The sequence below is a fragment of the Canis aureus genome, chromosome 5 (genome assembly GCF_053574225.1).
Source record: "Canis aureus isolate CA01 chromosome 5, VMU_Caureus_v.1.0, whole genome shotgun sequence".
NCBI lineage: Eukaryota > Metazoa > Chordata > Mammalia > Carnivora > Canidae > Canis > Canis aureus.
Genome location: NC_135615.1, coordinates 55,161,418 through 55,187,435, shown reverse-complemented (window position 1 = coordinate 55,187,435; position 26,018 = coordinate 55,161,418). Strand labels below are relative to the sequence as shown.

At 41.1% G+C, this 26,018-nt stretch overlaps 2 protein-coding genes across 10 annotated transcripts in view; one reads left to right on the top strand and one right to left on the bottom strand.

The window, feature by feature from the left end:
* The window catches only part of RAD17 (RAD17 checkpoint clamp loader component), a 31,548-nt gene extending 23,895 nt beyond the window's left edge, over positions 1-7,653 (bottom strand). For 3 of the 4 annotated variants that reach the window (XM_077898065.1, XM_077898067.1, XM_077898068.1), the window contains exons 1-5: positions 7,500-7,653; positions 6,875-7,195; positions 6,205-6,308; positions 2,920-3,168; positions 2,331-2,414 (exon numbers count right to left, since the gene is read on the bottom strand). In XM_077898065.1, the coding sequence (XP_077754191.1) occupies positions 2,331-2,414; positions 2,920-3,168; positions 6,205-6,246 (375 nt within the window). In that variant the 5' untranslated portion in view covers positions 6,247-6,308; positions 6,875-7,195; positions 7,500-7,653. Of the gene's footprint in view, positions 1-2,330; positions 2,415-2,919; positions 3,169-6,204; positions 6,309-6,874; positions 7,335-7,499 lie in introns of those variants that run through there. The other variant, XM_077898066.1, reaches the window with a different exon arrangement.
* A 180-nt stretch (positions 7,654-7,833) lies between these two features.
* On the top strand, positions 7,834-24,469 carry LOC144314220 (adenylate kinase isoenzyme 6). 6 transcript variants are annotated; one of them, XM_077898094.1, is made up of 5 exons: positions 7,834-7,981; positions 8,901-8,993; positions 19,548-19,606; positions 19,919-20,064; positions 23,711-24,469. In XM_077898094.1, exons 1-5 carry the CDS (start codon positions 7,954-7,956, stop codon positions 23,901-23,903), a joined length of 519 nt encoding a protein of 172 aa, XP_077754220.1. In that variant the 5' UTR covers positions 7,834-7,953; the 3' UTR covers positions 23,904-24,469. The 6 variants fall into 6 exon arrangements, with proteins under 6 accessions (XP_077754220.1, XP_077754214.1, XP_077754217.1 ...); XM_077898088.1 differs by lacking the exons at positions 19,548-19,606; positions 19,919-20,064; positions 23,711-24,469 and adding an exon at positions 9,967-10,912 and having other exon boundaries at positions 7,836-7,981; XM_077898091.1 differs by lacking the exons at positions 19,548-19,606; positions 19,919-20,064; positions 23,711-24,469 and adding an exon at positions 9,955-10,912 and having other exon boundaries at positions 7,963-7,981.
* The last annotated feature ends 1,549 nt before the right edge of the window (positions 24,470-26,018 follow it).

Here is a 26,018-nt window from a genome sequence, read left to right as displayed (position 1 = left end):
TTGCTCAAGTAATGATCCTGGGGTCATGGGATCAAGTTCTGAGTTGGGCTCCCTAACTCAGCAGAGTTGGCTTCTCCCTCTGTCCCCCTCCCCACCATTTATGCTCACTGGCTCTCAAATAAATAGAATTTTTTTTTTTAAGATTTTACTTATTTATTCACGAGAGACACACACAGAGAGAGAGAGAGAGAGTGTCACAGACACAGGCAGAGGGAGAAGCAGGCTCCATGCAGGGAGCCCAACATGGGACTCGATCCCAGGTCTCCTGGATCACACCCTGGACTGAAGGCAGCGCGAAACCACAGAGCCACCCAGGGCTGCCCAAATAAATAGAATCTTAAAAAAAAAAAAAAAAAAAAAGCCACATCACAATCTTTTTTTTTTTTTTAAGATTTTATTTATTCATGAGAGACACAGAGAGAGAGAGGCAGAGACACAGGCAGAGGGAGAAGCAGGCTCCCTGCAGGGAGCCCAATGTGGGACTTGATCCCGGGACTCCAGGATCACCCCCTGGGCTGAATGCAGCGCTAAACCGCTGAGCCACCTGGGCTGCCCCCACATCACAATCTTAACAAAATAACTGAATTCAAGCAAGGACTGAAAATGGATGCTAAAGCACTTACACTTACATGAAAGACTGCTGGGGAAACAGACATTTAACATTGTCAAATTAACTCCCCATATGTTATGTGGCAGCAGGGAAAATAATTTCACGACGAAGTTTTCTATTTTCTTAATTTAGTGATCAAACTTAATATGAAAGACAGCAGGAAAACCAAACCTGTTTTATAGTATGGTACAATATAAAATATACATAGTATTTTAAAAGTATTCTTACAAAAATGTTCAACTTGAGTCTAATCAAACCCTTGAGTCAAATTTCCAGGCTATAGGAAATACAGGATAGAAGAACAAGCTAGTCATCAAGAGGAAACCTGACAAATCTGGAATGTGACAGTTCTACAGGTCACCTGGGCTGGCCTCTTCAGTAAGGCAATGTCTTAGAGAAAAAGAGGGTAAAAGGGGACCATTCTAGATTTTAGAAGACCTAAGAAATCTAACAATCAAATGCAATGTGTGGTCCTTGATTAGATCCTGGTTGTAACAAATCTATACTATACTATACTACATATAATAAATCTATACTACATATAACATTCTGCAGACAAATGGAGAAATGTGAATATGAAATAAACATTAGGTAACCTCAAGGAATTATAATTAATTTTGTTAGAATAAGGGTACAGTTGATTATGAAAGTGCTTTACTTAAAAAAAAAGAAAAAAGTGGCATACTAATGTTTCCAGAAGTCTGAAAGAAATGTCACATATTCGTATTTTAAAATACTTTATATAAATACTTCGAAATATTTAAGAGTGGAAATGATGGGTACATAATGGGCATTATAGTATTCATTTATTATTCTATTTTCTTTTATGTTTGAAGAATCTCAAAATAAAGTTAAGTTTAAGAGAGAGAAAGAGGGATCCCTGGGTGGCGCAGCAGTTTGGCGCCTGCCTTTGGCCCAGGGCGCGATCCTGGAGACCCAGGATCGAATCCCACGTCAGGCTCCCGGTGCATGGAGCCTGCTTCTCCCTCTGCCTGTGTCTCTGCCTCTCTCTCTCTCTCTCTCTCTCTCTCTCTGTATGACTATCATAAATAAAATAAAAAAAATTTAAAAAAAAAAAATAAGAGAGAGAAAGAATATTCTAGCTTGGAGGCTAAGAGTGATCACAGAATTAGGAAGTGAAACAAAAAACATCAGCCTTAAAATGAATGATGACTGTTTTAGGCTGTATTTAGTACAAAAACTAATATGTAATTTGCCTGCTTGCTTCAGCGTAAGATAATCTGATGTGCTAAATATACTAGCACCCTAACTGGCATATTATGCTTTATAATGATGATAAGACTTAAGCAGGAAAAAGAGGTACAAGTAAAGGAGATATCTCAAAAATTTTGAGTCTTTAGCAAAGTTTATAGTAGCAAATCAGAAACTTTTTTTATCTTAGGTGATCTGGACTTAACAAAATCACCATAAAAATTTAGCTTCTTCGGGGAGCCGGGGTGGCTCAGTGGTTTAGCGCCGCCTTCAGCCCAGGGCCGGATCCTGGAGACCCAGGATCGAGTTCCACATCAGGCTCGCTGCATGGAGCCTGCTTCTCCCTCTGCTTGTGTCTCTGCCTCTCTCTCTCCCTCTCTGTGTGTCTGTCATGAATAAATAAATAAAATCTTAAAAAAAAAAAAACTTAGCTTCTTACAACCCCCTGTAAATCAGAGAAACACACGTCATGTTATATATTTTAAAAACACATTTCTTATTGAATTACCTGTTTTGGTTGCCTTTCTATGACTTTAGCTTTTAACCAGGTTTCAACCTCTTCAATTTTCTTTTTATGCACAGCAAGTTCATGCTAAAAATTTCAAGTTTAAAATAAAACATTTTAACTCAAGGATTTTTGGTATAGCAGCACATATTAATCTAAATCAAACATTTTAAATGAAAAAACTAGCAAACAACATGCTATGGGAAACAGTCTTTATTATTACACTTTTGTATATTGAAAAATTCTATTCTTAATGCTGACACCATTGTATGAGACTTTGGGGCAGGTTTGGAATTATGTAATTTTTTGAAATCCTGAAATACATTTTGGGATGTGAATAGGGAAAGATATTACATTTAAGAAAAAAATTAACAGATCAATTCTGTGTTGGGATTAAATTAAATCTAAGACAAATATCCAATGGTAATTTCAAAGTAACTTGAGAAATGCTGAGAAACAGAACATAATAAAAACTAGGAATTATCTTTTTTCTAATTAATTCAAAGCTTTTTATGAGTAATAATCTAAAAATGTACAATCTTCTCCCTCCTGAAATTAAATTATGTATGCCTGTTTGCATTGTATACAGTACCTGAGTTTCTGGTTTGTATTTATCCACCCATGGTTCATTTTCAGACAGATATTCTTTTGAATTTTCGAGACCATAAACGTGTTCTGATGGCTTTTCTCTTTTTCTAGCTGGAAATCTGCTACTTTCTAATCTCGAAGGCACATTTTTCCTTCTGTGACTTGAATTATTCACACCTAATGATGTGGCAGTAATAGAGATGCACGTACTCTCTGAAAAATCATCAAATGATGGGTCTACCCAGTCTGTTACCTGAAAAAAAGAAATCATATAAGCATTACATTATCTGCATTTATTCCCTACATAAGTACTCTACAAAAAAAAAAAATTTGACATATTTGCAACATTTTAAATAAAAACCTCAGAAACTAGTTCTTTAAATTAAGACTGCCACAGTACATATTATTTTTTTACTTCATGGTTGGTACATATACATATTTGTCCACTTGACCAGGGCAAAGACAAATGCCATATAAAGGAATATAGAATACAAACTTAATTTTTTTACTAATAATCTTCCCAGTATAAAACAGACTGATTCTTCTTAAGCTCATTTGTAGGACTGAAACATGAATATTAAAATTATGTACCAAAAAAGAAGCAAAACAAAGAAATACAATATTTTAACCACATATAACTGTACAAAGAGTAAACCTGCCTTGTCCTGGTTAATACATTCACAAACCAAGAACCATTGCATATAGCTAAATAATCCCTAGCATCTTTAGGACTTGGAGAAGATAAAGCCTAAGAATCCTAATGCTATGAATATTTTGTAAATCATGATTATATTACTCTTCAGCCCATAAAGGAAATACTATTTTCATAAAAGGGAAGCAGGCTTTCCAGGGAGGATGATTTGTTTACCAGATTCATCTAAGAAAACAAAACTGGGATAAAAGAGCAGGAAAGTCAGTGAGTCCTACCTCATGTTCTTCTGGTCTATAGAAATTGCTGATCTTTCTCTACATTTCCCTCTAACATTACCTTTTTTATTTTTTAATTTCTATTTATTTTTAAGATTTTCTTTCTTTATTTATTCATGAAAGATACACACAGAGGGAGAGAGGCAGAGACACAGGCAGAGAGAGAAGCAGGCTCCATGCAGGGAGCCCGACGCGGGAATGGATCCCGGGACCCCAGGATCACGCCCTGCGCCAAAGGCAGGAGCTAAACCACTGAGCCACCCAGGGATCCCCATCATTACCTTTTTTAAAGAATCCTTTCAAAATACACACGGAGAAAGATGATGAATCAAACAACTTAAACCCAAAACTACTTAGGAGTGTTAAAAACTTTTCTTTTAGCAAAAAATTTATTTTTTTAAAGATTTTATTTATTTATTCATGAGAGATAGAGAGAGCAAGAAGCAGAGACACAGGCAGAGGGAGAAGCAGGTTCCATGCAGGTAGCCCGATGTGGGACTCGATCCCGGGACCCAAGGATCATGCCATGGGCCAAAGGCAGGTGCTAAACCACTGAGTCACTCCGGGATCCCCAGCAACTAAAATTTTTAAGATGAATTTTCTTAACATTCCCATGCTATAAATCTAAAAATTTAGCTTAGTACATGGATTTTGAAATTCCTTGGCTGGCTAGTAGGGAGGAATCAAGATTATATTTCTCCTGAAGAATACTCAACCATAGTTGTGAACGATTTGTTACACAATGCTGAGGAAAAGCAAGCTGGGGGTTAGAACTACTTTAGGAATGAAAGTCACACTTCACACCCCCTTTAAGGAGAGAAGGTTAAGAATATTCTTGTCAGTGAGAAAAGAAATGAAGACCTATGGGGAAAAATTTCAGTCATAGCCAAATAATTAATTTCTTATTCTTCAAGACTGTCCATAATACTACAATTTTGGCTCTTTTCTTCTATTTTTAAGAATATGCGGGCATTTTTAAGAATGAGTGGCTCAGTTGGTTAAGTTTCTGCTCAGGTGGTGATCTCAGAGTCCTGGGATGGAGCCCCACCTGTGAAGTGTGCTTCTCCCTCTCCCTCTGCCTTCCCCCAGCTCCTGCTGGTGCGCTCTCAAATAAATAAACAAAATCTTAAAAAAAAAAAAAAAAAATTAGAGTATGCAGGGGTACCTGGGTGGCTAGACGGTTGAACCTTGACTCTTGGTTTCAGCTCAGGTGGTGATCTTAGGGTCGTGAGATTGAGCAGAGCCTGTTTAAGACTCTCTCTTCCTCTGCCTCTCCCCTGGCTCACTGAAACTCTCTCAAAATAAATAAATAAATCTTAAAAAAAAAAAAAAGAGTATGTAAAAATATGTTATATTAAACCTTTTGATAGCAAATCTGATCTTGCAATTCTGATCTCAAGTTACTTATACATTTTATAATTTTGTTTCTTACATAAACGTGGACTCCTATTTACTTGGGGAGGGGGGAGGGAGAAACAGTGAAGTTTAATAATTTACTTAGAATCAGAGAAAAACGGGACCCACCACTAGGAAAATAACTACCCTGTAAATGACCATGACACTGAATGACCCCCATCCTACTCTACCACTAGCCTTGCTGATAAAACATGAGTTTTACGAGGCAGGGCTTGTGGTTAAGCTTTATTTTTACTTATCTGTTTTTTTTAAGATTTTCCTTATTCATTTATTTGAGAAAGAGCGAGACAGACAGGGAGGAAAGGGGCAGAGGGGGAGGGAGAGAGAGGAAGAGAATCCTAAACAGACTCAGCACTGAGCACACAATCCACTGCAGAGCTCAATCCCACAACCCCAGAGATCATGACCTGAACCAAAACCAAGAGTCTGATGCTCAACTCACTGAGCTTCCCCCTCCTCCCTCCCCCTGTCCCGACACCTCTTGTTGTCATGCATCAACACTACCTATGACTCATATATTTCTTTTTACTGATTTTTCATTCAAGAGATTTCAGCCTTTCTTTGTGACAGAGATGGCAAACACTTTTTCAAAAATTAACGTTGTGCTGGGATCCCTGGGTGGCACAGCGGTTTGGTGCCTGCCTTTGGCCCAGGGCGTGATCCTGGAGACCCGGGATCGAGTCCCACGTCGGGCTCCTGGTGCATGGGGCCTGCTTCTCCCTCTGCCTGTGTCTCTGCCTCTCTCTCTCTCTCTCTGTGACTTTCATAAATAAATAAAAATTTAAAAAAAATTAACGTGCTTTTAGTCATTTCACGATTTATTATGACAATTTTTAGACCACTAATTAGAACGTTACTGGGCATCGCTACTTTAATGGCATTAAGAACATGCAGAAAAATCATTATTTGGAGACAATTATGACATAGCCATTTTAGCATATCATACCTTTGTGGAAGATACCTTTGGTCTAAGAAAAGTTTTTGACATTATAAACTGTAATAGCTCCCATCCGTAGTATGCAACCTGTAGTACATTAAAGTATAATTCACCTAAGGAAAACAAAAGGGGAGAGAGAGAAAAAAAAAAACTCAAATGAGGAAAAAATAGGAAACAGAAATATAGTGATATAAACCTAATATGCAGTATGATAAAGGCTCAAGAACTAGTGAGACAAAAAAAAAAAAAAGAACTAGTGAGATGACGTCAGCATAGGTGAAGGAGTCCAAAATGCTAAAATAAAGTTTACTTTAAAAAAAATAAGTAAAAATAAATAAATAAATAAATAAATAAATAAAGTCTACTTTTAATTACTATAAATGAGTCAACCCCCAAGGGGTATCAACAGCACGTGAACTCAATAATGTATTAGAGAAAGTGGAAAAAAAAAAAAAAAACTCGACATGTCACCAGTGAGAAAACCAGACAATTCTCTCTGCGTGGTTCCTGTGCTGAAAGTTTGAATTTCCCTCATTTTATTTTATTTATTTTTAATTTCCCTCATTTTAAATTACAGTTCCAGGTTACCCAAATCCCCGCAAAATTTCAAAAAAAAAAAAAAAAAAAAAAGCAACCCCAAACAGCAACCTCACCAGGTAACAAATCCACTTGTACTTACTTTGGGAAAAGACTTTAAACCTGACCGTTCATGACCCTTGTGACCGACGGGGAGAGCCGGGGGCCGCGCTGGGTCTCCGACCCCGACCGAGCCCGGCGTCCGCAGCAGCCGGGGGCTGAGCCGGGGGCTCGGGGCGTGGGGCCGGCAGGTGCGCACCCGCGGCGGAGACGCTCGGGCGGCGCGTGTAGGGCGTGCAGGCTTCCACGCGCGACCAAACCAAGCGCTCGCGGTGCGAGGGGCCTCGGCTCTGAAGGTGCACAAAACACGTACGGAGGAGCCGCCGCCGGCAGGGCTGCTCTCACGGCCGGGGCGCCAGTCGCTCTGTGAAAGCGAGACCGACAGTTACCTCCTTTCAGAAAGAAGCCGAGGGTCCCGGGTGACGTCAGGTTCCGGCGGTGGAAGCGACCCCCTCCCCCCTCGCGCCGCGGAGCCGAGGCCCGGGCGCTGCCCGCCGGGGGCCCCGAGGCGGCGAGAGCCGAGCCCCGACCGCGGCCAGCAGGGTGCACTCCCACCGCCCGGCCGCAAGGGGAGGGAAGGGCAGCTCGGAGGAGGGGCGCCGGGGACGCGGGCCGGCGCGGGGGCGGACACGGGATTCACCGCGGGGCCGCGGCCGCGGCGGCCTTACTTTCCGGGAGCTGCATCCCCTCGTGGGCGGAGAGGAGCGGACGAGCCCGGGCTCTGCTCCCGCCCAAGGACCCGCTCCCGGCCCCGCTCGGGCCCAGCGCCGAGCCTGTCGGAGGTCCCGCCCCCCGGGGGCCTTCGGGGCCGGCCGGCGCTTCCGCGACGCGCGGAGAAGGGCGGCCTCCGACGGAGCCGGGCTGGGGCGTCTCTCGCACTGCCTGACCTGGAGCGCGGCCCCGGCCTGCGCCCCGCGCCTCGGCGTCCGCGCCGCCAGCGTGCGCTCGGGGGCTCGCGGAGCGGCACTCGGGCACGGGCGGCGGGCGGGGGCCGCGAGCGCCGCGCGAGGCGGTGAAGAGCCGGGGGCCGCGGGCGCGCGCCGCAGCCCGCCCCTTCCGGCCCCTCCCGCTGTGCGTGCCGTGCGTCAGCCGCGGGCGGCCGGAGCCAGCGCGCCGAGGACCATGTTGCTCCCGAACATCCTGCTCACCGGTCAGGCGCGCGGGGGGCTGGCGGGGGGCGGGCAGGCGAGGCAGGCGGCGGGCGCCGCGTGCCGTGGGGCGGCGGGGCAGGCGGGGGGGCAGGCGGGGGGCGCCCCGGGGGTGCCGATCGGTGCTGGGTCCCGGGGTGCTGGGCGGTCCTCCGGCCGCTGCGGGGCGGGGGTGGGGGCGGGGGTTCCGCGGCTCCAGGCCGCTCGGGGGCGCGGACCGGCCCGGGTCCCCTTTCTGGACACTCCCGGATCTTACCTACCCTGGTTTTTGTTTGTAAATTTTTTTTTTTTTTTTTGCCGAGATGACGTAAGGCCCGGGCCGACCCTTGGCCGGTCTCTTAGTTCTCGGCGCCTTCCCTTCGGCCTTCCCGGGCCGTTTTGCATTTCCCTTTGTATCCGACGGTCGCTTTTGGGTCAGAGGATTCGGATATTTATGAACGTAGGGCGATTATCTTCAGCGTGTTCGTGTGTTGAGCTGGCATCGGAAGCTTTCCGACTGTGAAGTTCCCGGGGCGATAGCTGTCTTCCATACTGGTTACGTTTTTTTCTATGAATAAGTTCTTAACTTAAAAAAAAAAAAAAAGTAAAGCAAATAAACGATATTAGTTTGAGATAGCTGGGATTCTGGGAGAATCTGTTTCGGGGCGGGCGGGTCTGCAAGTCGGTATCCGAGTCACCCAGGCCCCCCTCGTGCTAAACCATTTGACACTCGGTGAGATCCTGTTAGGCGGCAGGTTTTTGAGCCGTTTGATAAGACCGCAGAGTGTATTAGTTCACAGAGGATTAATTGGGACATTTTTCATTTCAGTGTTTTTTTTTCTTTTTTTTTTTCTTAAGACCTTAAAAAGGGGAGATGGGTCGGTAAAGTCTAAGGAGCATGTTTCACGACCAGTAAGTAGTGTCCTGTGGCTTGTCTTACAGGTACCCCGGGGGTTGGAAAAACCACACTAGGCAAAGAACTTGCATCGAGATCAGGATTGAAATACATTAATGTGGGTGATTTAGCTCAAGAAGGTAAGGGATACTTTGGTGTTGGTTTTTTTCAAACAAGAGTCAATGGTAGAGTGTTTGGTGCTGTCCTTGTGAGGGGACACAAGAAGCCGAGACAGGGCAGATCGGGTGGCCCAGCAGTTTGCTTGCCTGTGGCCCAGGGCATGATCCTGGAGTCCCGGGATCGAGTCCCACGTCGGGCTCCCTGCATGGAGCCTGGTTCTCCCTCTGCCTATGTCTTTGCCTCTCTCTGTGTCTCTCATGAATAAATAAATAAAATCTTAAAAAAAAAAAAAGAAAGAAAAGAAAAGCTGAGATAGAGTGCCGTTAAGGAATCCATACTCCGTTGGGATCCCTGGAAAGAGAAAATAATAAAGTGTTTGGTACTCTGTCCCAGTGATGTTGAACTTGATCCCTCATCCTGCCCCACCCTATTGGCCAGGAGTTTTTCTGAATGGTAGTAATTGGGAAGGCTTCCTTAAAAGAGACGGACGGGACTTGGGGAGAATGTTTTTGAGGTGGGCAGACACATAAAGGTTTGCATGGTACAAAGCCTACCTGTGGAGACAATGAGTAGAGATATCACTGGAAGGACAGGTTACTTGGAGCTCAGTACGACATGACATTTCTGCAGTTTCTTTTCAGATTAGATAGTTGCATGCCCACCACAACTGCACATTATTCTACAGTGATAAATGTTTTTATTTATTTTACCCAGTTTTCCACTGCTCTTTTGTCACCTCCTTATTTGTGTCTTTAGTTTTTTTTTTTTTATTCTGTGATTTGTACAGAATAGAAATTCAATAAATTTAAGTAAAGGTAACTTCAATGTGTGCCTCATTAAAAAGATTTGACATTAAGAAATTTTAAATATATTTTCAAAAATTTAACAGTATTTAAAATTTTTAAAGTTCCTGACAGTTGCTACTACAGTAACTATTTCAGGTTTGATCTAATGTACGTATTTTTTTCAAATGATCTAAAGTCTGATCAACAGATATCATGGAGTCTGGCAAGATGGCTTCTCCCAAGAGCATGCCGAAAGATGCACAGATGATGGCACAAATCCTGAAGGATATGGGGATTACAGAATATGAACCAAGAGTTATAAATCAGATGTTGGAGTTTGCGTTCCGATATGTGACCACAATCCTAGATGATGCAAAAATTTATTCAAGCCATGCTAAGAAGGCTACTGTTGATGCAGACGATGTGCGGCTTGCCATTCAGTGTCGTGCTGATCAGTCTTTTACCTCTCCTCCCCCAAGAGATTTTTTATTGGATATTGCAAGGCAAAGAAATCAAACTCCTTTGCCGTTAATCAAGCCATATTCAGGCCCCAGGCTGCCACCTGATAGATATTGCTTGACGGCTCCAAACTATAGACTTAAGTCTTTACAAAAAAAGGCATCAACTTCTGCGGGAAGAATAACAGTTCCACGGTTAAGTGTTGGTTCTGTTACTAGCCGACCAAGTACTCCCACTCTTGGTACACCAACCCCACAAACCATGTCAGTGTCAACTAAAGTAGGGACTCCCATGTCCCTCACAGGGCAGAGGTTTACAGTACAGATGCCCACATCACAGTCCCCAACTGTAAAAGCATCAATTCCTGCCACATCCGCAGTTCAGAATGTTCTGATTAATCCATCATTAATTGGGTCCAAAAACATTCTTATCACTACAAACATGGTGTCATCACAAAATACTTCCAATGAATCATCAAATGCATTGAAAAGAAAACGAGAAGATGATGATGATGACGATGATGATGACGATGATGACTATGATAATTTGTAATCTAGCCTTGATGCTGTAACCTGTAAACTTGGTCTTAAATCCATTGTACTGAGATTAAACGTGCATGCTGGGTATTTTGAAGTTGTGTTGTAGAAAACTTAAATGGTATTTAATGAGTAAATATAGTTATCCTTTCCTATTGAGATGTTGGGTTTTCTTTAATAGGATTAGTAATGGTTATTCATTAGCCTTTAAGTGTGAAAAATAAAATTGTTGTTCATCAGTTTGGTCGTTGGTACTTTGGCAGTTATGTTTTTAGAAGCAGTTCTCTTACGTGTCACCAGCAGGAATAGCAGTGACGACAACTTAAGTTGTGGTCTATTCATAAACACTAGAGCGGTACTTCTAGTACCTTCAGATATTTAGATCACAGTATCATCCCTGGTGTATAAATCACTCTTAGGGCCTCATTGAGATTGCTGAAGTTTAACCGTGTCTTTTTTGGAGAGTCCACTTCATTTGTTTGGATTTCTCTTCAGTTACTCAGTTTCTTCCTAGGTCCTATTTATCTCTGGTTATATTTAAGGACTCTTCGTGCCTCCCAGTATGTCCCCATTTTAAAACTTAAAATTTTTTTTCCCATTATCCCATTTTGCAGGTTATTTTTGTACATCTTGGCTTTTTCATGTATTTGATAGTATCATGCTCGTATTTTTAGTCCAGGTCTGGTATTTAAGTATAGTTAAAATTTAGGGTTTTTTTTGCTGTTTTACATGGCTAGTCAGTCTCCGTTTTATACCTGTATAAAATCTGGTTTTCTTCCTTTGTCTGTTGAACTCCGTCTTTCACAAGTGATTTCAGAGTCACAGAGTTGTCAATTTCAGCTTCCCTGTTTATCTTACCCCCTGAATTTACCATTTCTAAACTTAATGAAGTTGGTATAATCTATCATGAGTAGTACTGAGAGGAACAGTAACCCTAGACGTTTGGTTCCTTTCATACATGTACTCAACACTGTTTTAGCCAGTGTGTACACCTTAGGGTGTATAGTCCCAGGTGTCCTCTGTATTTTTAAAGCATTTTTTTTTTTTAAAGATTTTATTTATCCATGTGAGAGCAAGCCTGGGTACTAGTGGGAGGAGGGGCAGAGGGAGAGGGAGAAGCAGGGAGCCTGATGAAAGGGGGATCGTGACCCAGCTGAAGGCAGATGCTTAACCAACTGAGCCACGGAGGCACCCAACATTCTCTAGATTTTATTGAAATTATTTAATGAGTTAGAATCTAAGCCTTAAAGGAAAAGTTGGGGTTCCCCCCTTAACAATACCATATGAAAGATTTCTGCCTGACTTAATATGTGTTAGATGTGGTTCTTTATAAGGTTTTTCATAATGTACCAGGCTGGTTTTGTTCACGGATGCCACTTGAATATATCTGAAAATTTAACCATAGAACATTCCAAAATAAAATCTTAATTAGAAAATACACTGAGAAAAAAAAAGAAAATACACTGAGACACCTGTCCTCGTTTTTCTCAAATAGTGATATATTTTGGGATGCCTGGGTGGCTCAGTGGTTGAACATCCGCCTTCGGCCCAGGGTATGATCCTGGGGTTCTGGGATTGAGTCCCACATCAGGCTCCACATAGGCTCCCTGTATGGAGCCTGCTTCTCCCTCTGCCTATGTCTCTGCCTCTCTCCTTGTATCTCTCATGAATAAATAAATAAAATCTTAAAAAAAAATAGTGATATATTTTAAGGGAAACCATGTAATCATCTATAAGGCAGTGGCTCTCAGGTGTGATTTTGCCCTTCAGGGGATATTTGGCAATTTCTGGAGGCTTGATAGTCAGACTGGGGTGGAGGCCAGGGATTCTTTTGAACATCCTACAATTCATAGAATATCCTCCACTCCCATAAAAGAATTACCAAGCTCAAAATGTCAGTAGTAGTGAGATTGGGACACCCTGGTATAAAGAAACAAGACCAGGGCAGCCGCCTGCAGCCCAGGGCGTGATCCTGGAGACCCGGGCTCAAGTCCCACATCAGGCTCCCTGCATGGTGCCTGCTTCTCCCTCTGCCTGTGTCTCTGCCTCTCTCTCTCTCTCCCTAGCTATGTCTCTATGAATAAATAAATAAAATCTTTAAAAGAAAAAAAAAAAAAAAAAAGACCAAAAACAAAAACCACCCTCGTTTTAAATCTATTCAAATGGAGTTTATTGCCAGTCTAGTAATCCTGTTGAATTGCTGTATTATTTGTAAGAGACCATTCTTAGGCCATTTGGAACCAAGGCAGGAAAAATTAGGTGGGGAATTTAGTTCAATAATATTGGGAATCCTGATATGGTGTGGCTAAGAATGCTTTTTTTACCTTTGTTATTCCAGTCTCAGATTCTTCCTCACTTGATAGCCTTTCCCATATGTAATCACTTAGCAACAACACCCTTAATTTTCCTTCCACATGTTTATCAGTTTTCAGCCCCTGTGGGTAAACCCCAGGAGTCCCACAGGTCTAGACAAAGTATCACATTAACTTTGGATCCATTGGAAACTGGTTGTAAACCATAGCTGAGCCCTCAACACTTAAATTTGTGATCTTTTTCTACCCCAGAAGTTGGCAAGCTGCTGCTGTTTTTTATAGGAACCACGTGAGCTGAAGACTAGCCCACAAAGCCTGAAGTATTTACTGTCTGGCGTTTTAACAGAAAAAGTTTGCCAGCCCCACTCTAACCTCGTCTTTATCTAATTTTTTACCTTCCTTGGAAGGCTTTGAAACTACCCTTTCCAGTGCTGTTGTCTCCCAGTCTGCATGTGATCCTCTCCCTCCCACCCTGTACCTCCTTCTCCTGACTTCACGCCAGCTGTGTTGTGATTTTGCCGTTCCCTTTAGTAATCTCTTTCACTCTAGACTAGTCACTCCCTTTTAAAAGAGGCTAGTTTCTAGACACCCACTAAAGGCAACTACCTTGGTAGTTGCCAGACTAATAGGCTGAAAAAGAAGCATATACTTACCTGCCCACTTTTGATTCCTGTTCCCCACACATAGAAACGCATTCTAACGCTACACAGATGCACTTGCCCTGAAAATCTTGATGGTTTGCCTGAAAAATTGCTATGGTACCCCATTCCATCTTCAAGCCCATTTCTGCTGAGTCTTACACTCTTCAGTAACTATTCCTTCCCTCCTCATTATATCCTTTTTAAAAAAAGGAGAAGGAATAAACAAGACTTGAACTTTTTTCTGTTAAAGTTCATCCTCTATAATGACATAGGTGATGAACTGGTCATAGTTTACCTTCAGCTTTCCCTGCAGCCAGTCCCTGAGGTCCCTTTCAGTCTATGCACAGCGCACTTACTGTTCCTCAGCCAAGGGAACTGATCTCCATGTCGTTATATGTACTATTCCCTTTACCTATAGATGCTTTTCCTTATTTAGTATATATACAACTCTAAAAGGCCCCAACTTGCCCCAACTAGGGCGCCTGGGTGACTCAGGTCATGATCTCCAGGTCCTGGAATCAGTCTCGCATTGGACTCCCTGCTCAGCTGGGAGTCTGCTTCTCCCTCTGCCCCTCCTCCCCTTGCTCCTCCCCACTTTCTCTCTCCCTCTCAAATATATAAATAAATAAAGTCTTTTAAGAAATTTAAAAAATACATAAAAGGCCCAACTCAAATGTCTCATCTTTAGTGCTCACTTTTCTAAGTAGAATTCATTGTGCTTTTCTCTAAACAATAAAAGGTCAGATAGCAAAGCACTGAGAACTTCTAAATCCACTAACTTCTTGTGGTAATTGCATTATAGATAAAAACTTGGATTGAGGTAAATGTGGTAAATATGTTTCCAAAGTAAGAAATCTGAGGGCACCTGGCTAGCTCAGTGAACAGAGCATACTCACATCTCAGGATTGTGAGTTCAGGTCCCATGGTAGGCATGGGGGGAGCTCCTGGATGGCTCATTCGGTTAAGAGTCTGCCTTCGGCTCAGGTCATAACCCTGGCGTCCTGAGATGGAGCCCCGCATCAGGCTCCCTGCTCAGCAGGGAGTCTGCTTCTCCCTCTCCCTTGGCCCCTGTCCCATCCCTGCTCCTGCTCTCAGCTCGCTCACTCTCTCAAATAGAATCTTTAAAAAATATTGTATAATGTAAGAAATCTGAAAATGTTTTAAGTAGTGGCAACAGCATCAAAATAGCTAGCATCCCAATATCATTAACAGCTTTTATGTGAGTTTATAAATTCTTGGATTGCAGTTAAAGAAAATGTAATGATTTTTATAGCTTGACTAACAACAGCAGGAAAGATCTTCGAGTTAAGAACTTACCTTTTTTTTTAAGATTTTATTTATTTATTCATGAGACAGACAGAGAGAGAGAGAGAGAGAGAGGGGCAGAGACACAGGCAGAGGGAGAAGCAGGCTCCACACAGGGACGCAGGGAGTCTGATGTGAGACTTGATCCCAGTTCTCCAGGATCACACCCTGGGCTGAAGGCAGCGCTAAACCACTGAGCCAGCCAGGCTGCCCAGAACTTACCATTTAACTCTGGTCCCACAATCAATTTTTCTTCTACAACTAAGGTCTCTTTAAATAAACATAAAACTTTGTTTAGAAAATAGATTTAATTTTCTAAGCTTTTGGTCATTTAATCAATTCAAGCCTTTTCATCTTTTTAAAATTAGGACTCTATACATATACAACTCTACATTTCACTTTCAACTGAAACTTTCTAAAGTAACATACGTTTTTCCCTTTTTTGGGGAAATTTGAAATGAAGTTGACAATCCAGTTCTCCACTCATTGTGGTACAGATGGTAATAATCAGTCACCTAAAATTCTGCAGTAGCCACGATCTGGTATTCCTGCTTCCTGACTGGCCTTCTTTCAACTCATTTTCTGCAGAGAAACCAAAACTATTTTTAAATATTTGTAATTGATAATGTCATTTCATGCTTAATCTGCTTTAATGATTTTATTTTGCCTTAGAATAAAGTCTAACTCTGCAACCTTAAAGGCCCTTTTTGATCTGGCTTCAATTAACCTGACCCTTTATCACCTATTTTCTAACTAGTCTAAAAGACTTTTCCCCACCCTCTCTGGCTTTGCGTATCTTTTTTCTCTGTTGGAAATAGTCTTCTCTACCTTTTTTCCCCCGGTAACTGCTCTGGTCTCCCCTTAAAAGTCACTTCCTCCAGGAAGCCTCCTCTAATATTCCATATTTATGTTCCCACATAATAGGTGTCCATGCTTTTGCTTTTATAACATGATGAATCATAACATTAAAATGTTATCCTAGTATAATTTCCAGGTTACTGATCTAATCTCTCCTTTTTCATTTTATTGTAAACTCTTTGAGGGAAAGACTGTTTGCCTCCTTGGTCATAATGAGCAGTAGTAAATCCTTACTACGTCTACAGACACTTGTACATGGTATTTGATAAGTGTTTTTTAAATGAATGTTTGAAAGCTTGGATTACATTATTCAACTACATTAACATGATTTAAGAAATACTGCATTTCAGCATTGCAGTATAAAAACTTTAATTCTAAGTTAATATTGCAGTAGCTGTCTTATTCTCGACAGCATAGATTTTTAATGATTTCACTAGTCTTGAGAGTCAAGGGTTTAAAATATGAAGGAACAAAGGGATTCCAACGTAGTACAGAATCAGCAGTAGGTATTGGGTTTTGTGGCATTGTAAAAACAATACACAGAAAAAGTACTTCAAATCCTAATTCATTTCCTTTTGTTTTTCTTCTAATCCTTGGTCCTATGGCATACAACTTTGAATTCTGCTTTTTGTTTTACCTTTTGTGTCATAAGCACTTCTCATGTGCAATCTAGTCTATGCTACATAATACTAATATTTATTTCCTTAACTTTAATTACATAATATTTCATCCAATTAGAAAACTGAGATTTAAGTATTTCCCTATTGATTGCTTTTTATCACTTCATCACTTAAAATTTTTTCAGGTGAGAAGTTAAATGGTAGAGAAACTCTGAATGAGTACAATGTTTTTCTTTTTATAATTATCTTAAAAATACATTTTCAGTGTACTGTGTAATTAATGCAACCGGCATAAAAAGGCTCATTTGAATTTGCTTCTCTTTAATAGCTGGGGAAGTCCAACATTTTTCATGGTATGTTTACTAGATATCTTTTCCATCCTGTGTGAACTCTTATTTTTTAAGTTACATATTTTTATCTGGGTTTTGAAGGTCAGTATATAATCTACGTTTCAGTATCTTGTCCTACTACAAAAATTTCTGTTATTTTTCTTGGTATATTGTTTTTCATTGAACAGAGATTTAACATTTTATGTATTTTATTCAGTCATTCACAGACTCGAATGAATCATTCCTTTAAAGATTAAATTTTCGGGGATCCCTGGGTGGCGCAGCGGTTTGGCGCCTGCCTTTTGCCCAGGGCGCGATCCTGGAGACCCGGGATTGAATCCCACGTCGGGCTCCCGGTGCATGGAGCCTGCTTCTCTCTCTCCCGGTGCATGGAGCCTGCTTCTCTCTCTGCCTCTCTCTCTCTCTCTCTCTCTTTGTGTGACTATCATAAATAAATAAAAATTTAAAGAAAAAGAAAAGAAACTAAAAAAAAAATGAAGATTCAATTTTCCACTAAGTTTTCTTTGGAATTAAAAAAATTAGCTCTTTGATCTACCTACTTTATAGGTACAGTTTTCTAAACTGTTAGCCAGTTTTCCCAATATGAAGACAGTTCAGTTTTAGCTAGAGTTTCTGGTAGTAGAGCAATAATCTAGGAAGCAAAGGCCAGACTAAGGTGCCTGGAGGTGGCTTGTGTGCCCAGAATCAGTCCATAGACCCTCCAGGCAGGACAAAGAGTTGCAGCTGCTCTGTGCCTCCCACCAGTCCTCAGGACTACCCATGAGTCACTTTAGAATTCATACTCATTTTATTTTTATTTTTATTTTTTTCCCTTTTTTTTCATACTCATTTTAACCTAATTTCAACCTTCACCAAAATATTTTTAAGATTTTATTCATTTATTTATTTTAGAGATAGAAAATGTGTGCATGTGCATAAAGGTGGGTGGGACCAGGAGAGACAGAGAATCTTGAGCTGACTCTGCTGAGCAACCCTGAGATCATGACCCGAACCAAAATCAAGAGTCAGATGCTGAACCAGCTGAGCCACCTAGGCACCCCTAACTTTCGCCAAAATATCAAAGGGAAAGATGTGGGAAGACCACAGCATGCTCTTAAAGATGGCTAAAAGGATGGTCTAAGCCTGCCTTACTGCATGTATCTTAGAGATTCAGGTTAGAGTTGGATTATGTCTCACCCTTTCTTTTTTTTTTTGTAAGATTTATTTATTTGAGAGAGCACAAGCAGGGGTGGAAGGGAGGAGCAAAGGAAGAGAGCAAGCAGATTCCCTGCTGAACAGGGAGCCCGGGGAGCTGGATGTGGGGCTTGACCCAGGGCTGGACCCTGAGATCAGGACCTGAGCAAAAGGTAGACGCTCAAACAACTGAGCCACCTAGGTGCCCCTGTGTCCCACCTTCTAAAATAAGACTTTTTTTTGTCTTTTTTTTTAAGATTTTATTTATTTATTCATGAGAGACCCAGAGAGAGGCAGAAACACAGGCAGAGGGAGAAGCAGGCTCCATGCAGGGAGCCCGACACAGGACTCGATCCTGGGTCTCCAGGATCAGGCCCTGGGCTAAAGGTGGCGCTAAGCCACTGAGCCACCTGGGCTGCCCGCAAGACTTCCTTTGAAAGCCAGTTTCGATTAGTTGGAAAATTCTTTTTTAAAATTTTATTTATTTATTCACGAGAGACACAGAGAGGCAGAGATGACACATGCAGAGGGAGAAGCAGGCTCCCTGTAGGGACCCCGATACGGGACTCGATCCCAGGACCCAAAATCACTTCCTGAGCCAAAGGCAGATGCTAAACCACTGAGCCACCCAGGTATCCCTGTTGGAAAATTCTAATGTGAGATTTAAATCTGCCTTCTTTATAACTGCCCATTATTCTTGTTTTGCCTCCTGAAGTAAGATGTTTATTTAACCTGTGGGTTTTGGGGATACTGGAAATCTAGAAGTAACAATACTGTTCAGGAACACCTAGATTTTGACTCTCCTTACCCAGACCTTATGAAGATGTGACTTCTGTGACAGAAGGTTCATTTTTAGAATCTAGAATCTGTTGTTGCTTTTACTCAGTTCCATCTCCTTAGCCTTACAAATTTGATACTATAAATTTGATATTTTGATAGCTAAAATTGGTAAAAGATAGATTGCTATTCAATTTCCTTCTAGATAAAATTCAAATTTATCAGAATCGCACTTTTTAAAAATTTTATTTATTTATTCATAGAGACAGAGAGAGAGAGGGGCAGAGGAACAGGCAGAGGGAGAAGCAGGCTCCATGCAGGGAGCCTCATGTGGGACTGGATCCAGGGTCCCCAGGATCACACCCCAGGCTGTAGGCGGCGGTAAACCGCTGCGCCACCAGGGCTCTTTATATGTGGTCTCCAGGTGATAGCTCTCATGTTAGCGCCCTCCTCAGTCTCTAAAAGGGTATTTGGGGCAGTCTGGGTGGCTCAGTGGTTTAGCGCTGCCTTCAGCCCAGGGCCTGATCCTGGAGACCTGGGATCGAGTCCCACGTTGGGCTCCCTGCATGGAGCCTGTTTCTCCCTCCACCTGTGTCTCTGCCTCTCTCTTTCTGTGTCTCTCATGAACAAATAAAATCTTAAAAAAAAATAAAAGAGTAATTGATGTATTTCTTTCCCTAGAGTTTAAAATTGATTGAAGACTTCTGAAAGTTACTTAGTAAATAATACTTTAGTAAGCCAATGTAAATCTCTTTTAGGGCAATTATATGATGGCTACGATGAAGAGTATGATTGCCCCATTTTAGATGAAGACAGAGTAAGTACAATTTTAAAAAAATAAGGTACACTTCTCTTGTTTGTTTCTAAAGGGGAGAGAGTGAGCACGAGTTGGGGTCGGGGAGACAGGAGCAGAAGGAGAGGGAGAGAGAGAATCTTAAGCAGACTCCATGTTCAGCACAGAGCCAAACCTAGGGCTTGATCTCACAACCCTGAGATCATTACTTGAGCCAAAATCAAAAGTTGGATGCTTAACCAACTGAGCCACCCAGGTGCCCCTATAAAGTATACTTAAAATTTAATAGGAAGGTTGACATTTTTTTTAAGCATTCTTTTTTCCCCTTTCTTACAGGTAGTTGATGAATTAGAAAACCAAATGAGTGAAGGTGGAGTTATTGTTGATTACCATGGTTGTGATTTCTTCCCTGAACGCTGGTTCCATATAGTTTTTGTGCTGCAAGCAGATAACAGTGTACTGTACAAAAGACTAGAAACAAGGTAAGAAAGGAAAAACACTGAATTTGTAAAGTATGATATAAACCTTTATTCAGATTCCTGAAATTGGCTAGTACCACCATGATCAAGGATTCTGTTTGAAAGTTTGGCTCTCTGTGTCTCGTTATATAACCAAGTCTGTATGGTACCAAGGTTTTGAATTCTTGAGAAAAAGATGTGTGTGTAAAACACAGGCAAGGGGCAGCCTGGGTGGCTCGGCGGTTTGGCACCACCTTTAGCCCAGGGCATGACCCCAGGGTCCCGGGATCAAGTCCCACATCGGGCTCCCTGCATGGAGCCTGCTTCTCCCTCTGCCTGTGTCTCTGCCTCTCTCTCTGTGTCTCTCATGAGTAAATAAACAAAATATTTAAAACACACACACACACACAGGCAGTAGTTTATAACTGGGTACATGAATAGTGCAGTTGACAGTTTGATTCAGTAAAATATACTATAGAGCAACCCTATTTTTTTTAAGATTTTATTTATTCATGAGAGACACAGAGAGAGAGAGGCAGAGACACAGGCAGAGGGAGAAGCAAGCTCCCTGTGGGGGATCCCAGAACCCTGGGGTTACATCCTGAGCCGAAGGCAGACATTCAACCACTGAGCCACCCAGGCGTCCCTACAGCAACCCTGTTTAATCGCGCTCTTTCCTCAGTGTAAAACCTTGCTGGGAAAACAGCGAAGCCAATAACATACTCTGACTCCTGAGTGAACGTTAACCTCTCATATCATCCCCACAACGTGAATAGGGGAGCTTATGAAAAACAGACATGACATGTCAACATTCCACAACCTTTAAAATATATTTGAGTTGGTCCCTCCACGAGAGCATCAGACTTAATCCAGAATAACCAAAAAAGAGATATTTTTATGGGAAACATTTTTCCACTGTGTTTTGATTCAAGCTGGGTAAGATGGAGATTCTAGAGGGACTTATAAGGCAGTCTCAGAAGGAAAGCTCTAAAAGTTTGCCTCTAAGTCCAGGTGTAGAATTTGTAGGTCTCACTGGTGGTAATCAGCTTGGACTAGCCATCACTGCATGGGATATTTGCAAAATCCTTGCAGCAAGGAGTGTGGCAGCAAATATACAGGGAACGTTGGAGCTATACCTAAAACTTTAATCTTTCAGCAGTGAAAAGCCATTAAAAGTATTTTATTTATTTTATTTTAATATTTTATTTTATTTTATATTTTATTTTTTATTTATTTTATTTTTTTTCCATTAAAAGTATTTTAAATGAGAACTAACAGAGACCGTAATGGTACACATTCCTTTTCTCAAGGCAATTCAAAGTTTTTATTAGCAATTATTATTTTGGAGGGCACCTGGGTGCTTCAGTCAGTTAAGCATCTGACTTTGGCTCAGGCTGTGATCTTGAGGTCCTGGGATCAAGTCCCACATGCAGCTCCCTGCTCAGTGGGGAGTCTGCTTCTTCTTCTCCCTCTGTCCATCCCCCCCTCATTCTCTCTCTCTCTCCCTCAAATAAGTAAATACAATCTTTTAGAAAAATTACTGTTTTGAGGCACCTGGCTCAGTTGGTAGAGCATGCAACTCGATCTTGGGGTTGTAAGTTTGACCCCCACTTTGAATGTAGAGATTACTTAAAAATAAAATATTAAAATTATTGTTTTATGTAAATAGCCAAGACTGACTAGGGTCTGAAAAAACTATGAGTGCGCTAGGGTTTTTTTGGGGTTTTTTTGTTTGTTTGTTTTTGCTAGGGTTTGTTGTTTTTAGCCACTGAAAAAGTTACAAATAATCACCTTTAAAAAAACAGCTTTATTTAGATAAGTTCACATACATACAATTCCATTTGAAGTATACGAATCAATGGTTTTAAGTATATTCACAGAATTATGCATCCATCATTACAACCAATTTTAGAAAAAGCTCACTGTCCCCCTCCTCCCAAAAAACCCATACCCATTAGCAAAATCCCTCATATATCCCCATTCCCTCAGTCCTAGGCAACTGCTAATTTACCTATTTCTGTGGATTTCCCTGTTCTGGACATTTGATATAAATGAAATCTTCCAATATGTGGTCTTTCGTGGCTTCTTTTATTTAGCATGTTTCAGGGTTCAGCACATATCAGTATCTCATTGGTTTTTTTTTTTTGCCAAATAATATTCCGTTGTATGGATATGCCATATTTTATTTATCCATTTATCAGATTATAGATGTCTGAATTTCCTTTTTTGGCTGTTATAAATAATACTGCTATGAACATCCATGCCTCTGGTTTTGTATGGGCATAATATGTTCATTTTTCTTGGATATGGAATTTAAGAATAGGACTGCTGGGTGTTACTGTAACTCCATGTTTAACCTTTGGAGGAACTGTTAGACTGTGTTTCCAAGTGGCTGTACCAATTCACCTTCCCAAGAGCAATGTATGAAGACTCTTATTTCCACATCTTTGTGAACACTCACTGTTTTGTCTTTTTGATAGTAGCCATCCCAGTGGATATGAAGTAGTATCTCATTGTGGTTTTTATTTGCTTTTCCTTGTTCACTAATGATGTTGAGCATTTTTTCATATGCGTATTATCCATTTTTATATGTGTTCTTGGGAGAAAGAGCCCTTCAGATCCTTTGCCCAATTTTTAATTGGGTTATTCTTCCTTTTTAATTAAGTTATAAGTTTTTTGTATTTCAGATGCAAATCTCTTATCAGATACATGATGTGCAAAAGTTTTCTCTCATTGTGGTTATGTTTTCATAAAGTTAATCACCTTTTAAGTAATTCATTTTAATCTTGTCAAAAGTTGAATTTGAATATTTTTTTATCTTTTTCATTAGCTAATTAGTTGCTTAATATATCTGTGTAAAGATCATGTGTTAATTTTTTAATATCTTTGGAATTGGGAAAGCATAGATACATGTATCTGTATGACCAAGTACCCAATTAATACATAGCATTCCTATCATAAATATGCCTTTTTTTTTTTTTAGAGATTTTATTTTTAAGTAATCTCTCCACCCAATGTGGGGCTCAGATTTACAGCCCGAAGATCAAGAGTCACATGTTCTATCAACTGACCCAGCCAGTCGCCTCCCATGATTCTTTTTTTTTTTTTTTTTTTTAAGATTTTACGTATTTATTCATGAGAGACAGAGAGAGGCAGAGACACAGGCAGAGGGAGAAGCGGGCTCCCTGCAGGGATACCGATGTGGGACTCGATCCCGGAACTCCAGGATCACGCCCTGGGCCAAAGGCAGGCGCTTGACCACTGAGCCACCCAGGTGTCCCAAATATTTCATTTTTATATGCCATCTAGTTATTTTATCTATATTTTAACTCCTCTAATTCTTTTGAAATCTAGGACCACAGCTGTAGACATATTTATCTCATAGCTCAATATCTGACGAGGTGGGTAGGTATGTTTGCTAATCGAGTGGACGACAAATTGTGGGGGGCAAATTAAGATAACTGTAAACACTGGACCTTAGTTAACCCTCTTGCCAAAAAAGTCACTCATACAGCTGCCAGTCGTCTTCTCGAGGTAAATAGACTACAAGAAGTATTTTTGCATGATTTTTCATGTATTTAAATGTGTCCAGTTTCTAGTGTGTTCCTAAAATTCTAGTTAATGTCATTCAGTTTGCTTTTTGTTTTCTTACCTTCTCATTGCCTTCCAGGGGTTATAATGAGAAGAAACTAAAAGACAATATTCAGTGTGAAATTTTTCAAGTTCTTTATGAGGAAGCATTAGCATCCTACAAAGAAGAAATAGTACATCAGCTGCCCAGTAATAAACCAGAAGATCTAGAAGATAACATCAATCAGATACTGAAGTGGATTGAGCAGTGGGTGAAGGATCATAGCTCCTGACTTACAAGACCAGCTACTTTACAACCACGGTTGTCATATCCCTGCCATATTGAATGAATTGTTCAGTTATCAGTAAAACTTATTAAAATTGTGTTGCAGGACTACTAGATGGATAGTCTAGAGATTTATATTTAGGCTTTCTTTCTCCATGAGAAAGCAAAACATTCTCAAGTATAGTGTATACAGTATCATTAAGTATCTAGAGTAAAAACTGTCATCTTAAATGCTTCAACGGCTAAAGAATAAATAAACCTGACTAAATGGGTGGCTATCTCCTCAGCTGATTATAGAAGAAAATGAAGATGATCCCTTAAAAAAAACCTTAAGACTAATGATAAATCAGAGTTTTTCATCTTTCTTTCCTTAAAATAAGAAACAGGGGGATCCCTGGGTGGCTCAGCGGTTTAGCGCTTGCCTTCGGCCAAGGACATGATCCTGGAGCCCCGGGATCGAGTCCCACGTTGGGCTCCCTGCATGGAGCCTGCTTCTCCCTCTGCCTGTGTCTCTCATGAATAAATAAATAAAATCTTAAAAAAATAAAAATAAAAAAAAATAAAAACACACAAGCAAGTGGTAATACTTATATTCTGTATAAAAATAAAAAGGGGGATCCCTGGGTGGCTCAGCGGTTTGGCGCCTGCCTTTGGCCCAGGGCGCAATCCTGGGGTCCCGGGATCAAGTCCCGTGTCGGGCTCCTGGCATGGAGCTGGCTTCTCCCTCCTCCTGTGTCTCTGCCTCTCTCTCAATCTCTGTGTCTATCATGAATAAATAAATAAATAAATAAATCTTTAAAACAAACAAACAAATAAATAAATAAATAAAAAGGTGGGGCACCTGAGTGGCTCAGGTTGTGATCCCAGGATTCTGGGATTGAGTCCTGCATCGGGCTCCCTGCTCCTCAGGGAGCCTGCTGCTTCCTCCTCTGCCTCTGCCTCTCCGTCTCATGAATAATAAATAAAATCTTCTAAAAAAATCGAAAGAAAAAATAATAAAAATAAATAAAATAAAAATAAAAAAAATCGAAAGATACAAAAGGGTATCCTGGGAAGGTTCATTTCCCTTCCAGGCCACCCCTATTCTTCGGCCACCCAGATCCCCTCCCTTTCGGAGTAATGTTACTGGTTTTCCCATGTCAGAGATTTTATGCCTGCGAACTGTGTGTACATTAGTTTCTTTAAGCATGTGGTAGTACACTGTGTGCACTGTTATGTATTTTTTCTCATTTAATGTATTTTAGAGTATATCATCCCAGAACATACGGACCTCCCTGTTCTTTTAAATTAAGATAGAATTCACCATCTAACAGTGCACAGTTGACTGGCTTCTATTCTGCTCATAAGACTGTACAGCCATGGGACGTCTAGTTGTCTCAGTGGTTGGGCGTCTGCCTTCAGCTCAGGGCGTGATCCCAGAGTCCCAGGATCGAGTTTTGCATTGGGCTCCCTGCAGGGAGCCTGCTTCTCCCTCTGCCTGTGTCTCTGCCTGTCTCTCTGTCTCTCATGAATAAATAAATGTTTAACAAAAAAAAAAAAAAAGAAAAAGATTGTACAGCCATTACATATCAACTGTCACTACCTAACTCCATATGACAGTTTTATTACCACACCCAAAAGTAGTCCCGTCCTATTAGCAATTACTTCCCATTTTTCCCTTCTCCTAGCCCCTTGGAATCATGAATTTACTTTGTTTATATGGATTTGCATATCTGGGAATTTCATATAAAAGGAATCATACAATATGTGTCTGGCTTCTCTAACTTAGCATGATGTTTTCAAGGTCATCCATGTTGTAGGCTGGAACAGCACTTCATTCCTTTTTATGATCAAATTATATTCCACTTGGGACTCCTGGGTGGTTCAGCGGTTGAGCCTTTGGGTCAGGGCGTGATCCTGGGATCGGGGATCAGGTCCTGCATTGGGCTCCCTGCGGGGGGCCTACTTTGCTCTCTGCCTCTCATGAATAAATAAGTCTTAAAAAAATAATATTCCACTGTATGTACCACATTTTGTTTACGCATTCCATCAGCTGCACAATTGGGTTGTATCCATTCTGGGTATTATGAATTATGTTACGAATATATGTGTACAGGTTCTTTTGTGTATGTAGGTTTTCAAT

Bases quoted from the DNA above. Each gene is read 5' to 3' on its own strand.
- LOC144314220 (XM_077898088.1), top strand. From the start codon at position 7,954: ATGTTGCTCCCGAACATCCTGCTCACCG. The intron at 7,982-8,900 runs GTCAGGCGCGCG...CTTGTCTTACAG, and splicing joins CCCGAACATCCTGCTCACCG to GTACCCCGGGGGTTGGAAAA. The intron at 8,994-9,966 runs GTAAGGGATACT...TCTGATCAACAG, and splicing joins GGGTGATTTAGCTCAAGAAG to ATATCATGGAGTCTGGCAAG.